The sequence below is a fragment of the Coturnix japonica genome, chromosome 3, assembly GCF_054131305.1.
Source record: "Coturnix japonica strain WE chromosome 3, WE-NBRP24, whole genome shotgun sequence".
Classification (NCBI taxonomy): domain Eukaryota; kingdom Metazoa; phylum Chordata; class Aves; order Galliformes; family Phasianidae; genus Coturnix; species Coturnix japonica.
Genome location: NC_140665.1, coordinates 38,010,841 through 38,016,117, shown reverse-complemented (window position 1 = coordinate 38,016,117; position 5,277 = coordinate 38,010,841). Strand labels below are relative to the sequence as shown.

General features: G+C 46.5%; 1 protein-coding gene across 1 annotated transcript; it reads left to right on the top strand.

Annotated features, from left to right (window-relative positions):
• The first annotated feature begins 1,392 nt into the window (after window positions 1-1,392).
• Window positions 1,393-3,982, top strand: MAP10 (microtubule associated protein 10). The gene has a single exon (XM_015857912.3). It carries the CDS (start codon window positions 1,446-1,448, stop codon window positions 3,870-3,872), a length of 2,427 nt encoding a protein of 808 aa, XP_015713398.3. The 5' UTR covers window positions 1,393-1,445; the 3' UTR covers window positions 3,873-3,982.
• Window positions 3,983-5,277: the final 1,295 nt, after the last annotated feature.

Here is a 5,277-nt window from a genome sequence, read left to right as displayed (position 1 = left end):
GAGGCATTTCAGAGTACCCAAAAGATTTGAACAAAAGTTGTTGAGCTGCTGCTAATGATACCAATTGTCTGGGTTGGAATTTTTCAAGAGGAAAATACAAATAAGGTCATTGAAAGACTTTACCAACTCAGCAACATTTCTCACTCTTCCAGACATTCAAAAACCCAGACAAATTGATGTCTAGTCTGAGAGATTGCACTGAAAAGAGCTATTCAAAAAAGTTTACTGAATGTACCTGAGGTAGATCATAACAGGTACCTACTGTCCTTAGGGCAGTAGCAGGTAATGAAATTTGATTCTATAATCCTACTTCTCTGAAGCATGCCCAGTCCCTAAAGAGCTCCTCTGTGACATGCAATCTAAAAGCATGTTATCACAAGTCTCCTTACAATGGTGAGTACCAGACCCCAGGACTATTGGAAAAATGAAATGACTTTTTTTTCCCTCTAACTTGCAACAACAATGAAACGTGGTTTTCTGTTTATGTGCTCTTGTGATTGGAGCACTGAATTAATAGAACACATCAGTGGGAACAAACTTCAAATCTAAACCTTTCTGTTTGAGTACTTGTTCTGTTACTGACACCGCTTATTCACACCTAAAGCTTCCACGAGTATTCAGTAATTTGATTCCTATTGCACATGCAGAATGAAATACAAGAGTAAGGCTGATAGTCAGATTCACGTGGAACTGCTGAGCAGCTGTTTGACCAGTGCTAAATACTCCTGCTGCCCTCAACGTATCTGCGGTCTTTTGTCATCCTCTCTTTACAGAGAACAGCAATTAAACTGTCAAGCCCTCCTTGGATGGGAAAGGGCTGGAGGAAAAGGAAACAGAAGGAAAACAGACAAGTGATGACAGGAGACAAATGTGCCATGGACACGGGCTGACCATTTGTTTCATCTGCCACAGTGCCAGTACAGTGGGAATATCTGAACACTAGCAGTGTTGATGGCAAATGACTTGCCTTAGTCCTTAGACTCGTGCACAGAATAGAGGCAGGAGAGAAATTATGAAGAACTTGATTATTTACTACCGAAGCCCTGGTCACAGCTCAGGGCAACTCCTCAACTGTCTTCTCAGAACAGCCAAGGAAAGACATCCTTGAAATAGCAGAGATCAAGGGAACTGACAAACAGTGAAGAGCTGGTTATTCATTTCTCGCTGCTTATTGCTTCTCTATAAAGCACTTGTGATTTAATAGAGGTTAGGAAAGTGTGTGTGTGACGGAGCAGAGCTCATCCCCCCGCCGACGGAGGTACTCTCTCTGCGTACCTTTGGAGGATGCGGGAGATCACATGTGGGAGCCCGGCCCGGCCTACAGCTCCCAGCGCCCTTTGCAAAGACGCGTTGCCGAGACAACAACCAAAGATCCTCCTCCGAGCCGCGCTTCTCTCGCGAGGGCTGCGCTTAACCTCCATCAAGCAGTCGCGCGAGGTGCCGTCATGTCGGCGGCGGGCGGCGACGTGGGGCTGTTCGCCCTGGAGGTGCTGGTGGAGGCCGTGCGGGTGGCGGCCCCGAGCCCGGGGCTGCGTCCGGCCGTGGCGCTGCGCCTCCTCAGCTTCCCCACCCTCCTTGTTCACCCCGCCGCCTCCGCCCCGCTGCTCCGGCCTGGACGGCCCTTCCCCTTCGGCCGCGGCAAGCGCTGCCTGTTCCGCTGGCTCCGCGGCTCCCTGTGCTCCGCGCTCCGCCGCCATCCGCTCCGCGCCCTGCTGCTGGCGCTGCCCGCCACGCTCGGTCCGGAGCCCACCCGGCTCCTCGGCAGCTGCAGCATCTCGCTGGCCCCCGCCGCCGCCGAGGTGCTGCAGCGGCCCGAGGAGCCCGTTCGCTGGGGCCGACGCGGCCGCTTCCCTCTCAAAGACGCATCGGGCCGCACGGTCGGGGAGCTGGTGCTGGGCTTCAGCCTCAGCAGCCTGAAGGCCGGGGAGCAGTCGGGCCCCGACACGCCACCCCACACCTCTCCTGCGCCGGAGGACGAGGAAGAGGAGGAGGAAGAGGAGGTGGATGAAGAAGAAGAGCGAGGCGAGGAGGACGGCAACATCATTTGCCCTCCTGTGCTGTATTACAGCCATGAGCCGGCTGAGTCTCGTCTGCCACCAGCAGCAGCCATGGGGCACTGGGATCATATTGTGGTACAAAGCCCGCAAGAGCAAAGCAAGGTCCAGAGCCCCCCACACCCCAGTGCAGGGCCCTCCTTGCTACACCCCAGCAGCCCCCAGCAACTCCACAGCACCCTGGCACAGTTGCCACTGCTCAGCGCCTTGCTGGCAGAGCTGTCAGTGCTCACCCGCTCTGCTACACCTGCTGCTGTCCATCCACATCTGGCCTGGCTATACCAGGCCCCAGGGTACTGTGACACACGTCCACAGCCATCCAGCCATTCCTCTGCCAACAAGCCTGCAGAGGTGCTGGTGAGACCAAGCGGGAGCAGTGAAGCTACCAACTCTCAATTGAAGCAAGGCCAGGAGCAGACTACCTTAACCTTACCAGGGTCTTCTCAGGCTGGGAAAAGATCTAAAAATGCTGCACACCATGGAGAGAGAGAATCAGAAAGAAACTGCACAACTAAGGAAAACACACCTCCCAGAAGGAAACTATTGTATGGGCTGACAAATACACTGAGGCTACGGCTGAAGCAAACCAATCCTGATAAGCTGATACACCTTGAAAGGAGAGAACAGTACAGAAAAAAACAAGTGGAGATGTTGAAGGTGCGAAGCCCATTATCCAAAAGAAAGCTGCTCAAAAATGCTGGAGAGCAGTGTGTGGTTTCTCACAGGCTGTGTAGCAAGGGAGACCATTCAAAGCAGAATGGTGAGGTTGATGAAACTGTTGAGACTTCATTGCAAAACGCTCCTCTCAAAGAGTACTTTTCCAGTACAGATGCTTGCCCTGACCTACAGAAGCAGGCTGCTGAAAGTCCATTGAGGAATGTGTTTGCAAGCAAAGAACATCCATGCAAAGCAACAGCATCCTCCTTACTGGGGAAAACTATATTAAAGTCTGCTCACAAAGAAAAGGACTTTAAAGTTCAGCTCCCAGCAGCTTTCACATCAGATGCTAATGTGAAGGGAAGCAATGATAATGAGGAAATGATACACTTAACCCATCATAAAATCATGGAGCACAATAATTCCTCTGTTGCAAGTGATCAGAAAGGAAGCCCCAGCAGGACTGCTGGGAAAAGCTCTGAATTCATATACTCAGATGACTTTGTTGCAAGTCCTGACAACATAGTTTATTCAGAAGATTTCACCAGTGCTGAGTGTACAGACAGAGACTTGGAAGATCTTGACAGCAGTCCTGAACCTCTCTGGCTTGAAAGCCCAAACCGTCCTCGGTCAGGCACAGAAGAGGAATCCAGCAGGTCCAGAGTTTCAAAAGCAAGTGAAAGAGCTGAAAGTATATCAGATTTTGTGCCAGTGCATTCATCTTCATCACCGGTCTCTTCTTTGAAGAGAAGCCATGGCTTGAAAAACAGCAAAGGAACTGGTGGTGAATCTGCTGATTTACTTAATGACCCCTCTCTCTGGGCAGGATTATTAGATGAAGAGCAGGAAGCCCACCAGGTCGATAAGGAAGAGAACAGAGTTGAGCAGCATATTAAACAAGCATCTATACTGAGAGGTGAACAAGTTAGCTCCTATACTGATCTGAATATAGGAAAAGGGCAGACCTCTACAGAAAAAACTCAGTCAGTAACTCAAGTGTCCTCCTACTTACCAAGTAACTTGTCCAATCATGAACTTAGTGATGTGGAAAACAGTAGGTCAAGCAAAAATGATGATGTTTTGGGAGACCTACATGCTCCTAATCAATACAAAGACATCAGTGAACTTGTAATATGCAATCTTCCGGGATACACAGTGTAATCATGAGATGTCACTGTCTGGATTAAAGTATAGTATTTAAACTATTTGTATAAAGTTTGTTACATTTAGATGCAATTAATACAAGTAAAGGCTATATCATGCATATTTAATATATTGGTGAATTTATACACAAGTTTTTCAGATAAACTACTGGAGTCTCTTAGTGGATCTTGATCATTATCTAGAGAATGACTTCAGTATCAGTATGGAATCATAGAATCACAAGGTTGGAAAAGACTTACAAGATCATCTAATCCAGCCATCCTCATATCACCATTACTACCCACTAAGCTACTAAACCAAATCTCATAGCAGCTAAACCATATCTCACAGCACATATCCTAACACGAAAATAATCTGATCATCACAGGAAATATAATTTACTGTCAAAAGCAGAAACAAAAACAGAAGCAGGAAATGCAGTACTCAGAACTTGCCCAAGGTAAAAATAATAACTTATTACAGAAACAGCCAAGTACAAAATGCATTCCTAACTGAACATTAAAATTTTATCCCTCATGACAATAGTTCCATGCTTCATTACAAATAGCTGCTTAAAACATACCGTCACAGCCAGTAACAGCACATACTTTTATTAAGTAATCTGTCTAACGAGGCATTTGTTTCATTGTTCTGTCACTAAATATACAGGCCAGAACTAGATGAGCCCTTTTCTGTTATTGTAGGTTGAAGTTTCTCATTTAAGTTAGATTTTCATGATTTATTCTAAAATAGCTTAAGAATTATTGATGACTGTAAATCTAAATAATAATCTGGGAGAGCTTTAAGGAGTTGGAGAAAGTTACTTGACCTTGAAGAGTAAGAGTGTGCAAAGAGAAGGAAAAAGAGCAGTAAATTTTCCGCGCTTCACAACTCCCTGATTGCATTCTCTGACAGTGGGGAAGGGGTAGGAGGGGCAGGACCCACAGTCAAGAAACTGAACCAACGAGCATATTACATCTTGATTTAAAGATTCAAGATAGTGAGGAATTTGCTATGTCTCCTTTTCTGTTCCGCTGGCTGAACTCCTACGTGCTACATCCCCTTTTCTGTTAAAATGCTCCAACTACCATCTGATGTTACCTTTTGGTTTCTTACTTCATTTCCACGGCTTCCAGTTTGATCACTGGACTTACATCTTGTCTTCTGTTTTACTAATGAGGTTGTTGGTTCTTTTTTGTTTGTTTTTTTGTTGTTGTTTGAGTCTATTCATATGTCTGTTAGAAATGTCAGAGATAGTCTTTGACTTGAATCTGAAGAGAGCCCAGAATTGCTGCCTTAGCTTTTAGGTCTCTTTTGTCCTCCCTTTCTACTCTTGGACTAGTCCATTTCTTTTGCCAGCCTTACATTCCTAACCCACTCATCATTTACATCATTTATCCTCAAGAATGTTAAATGACAGACT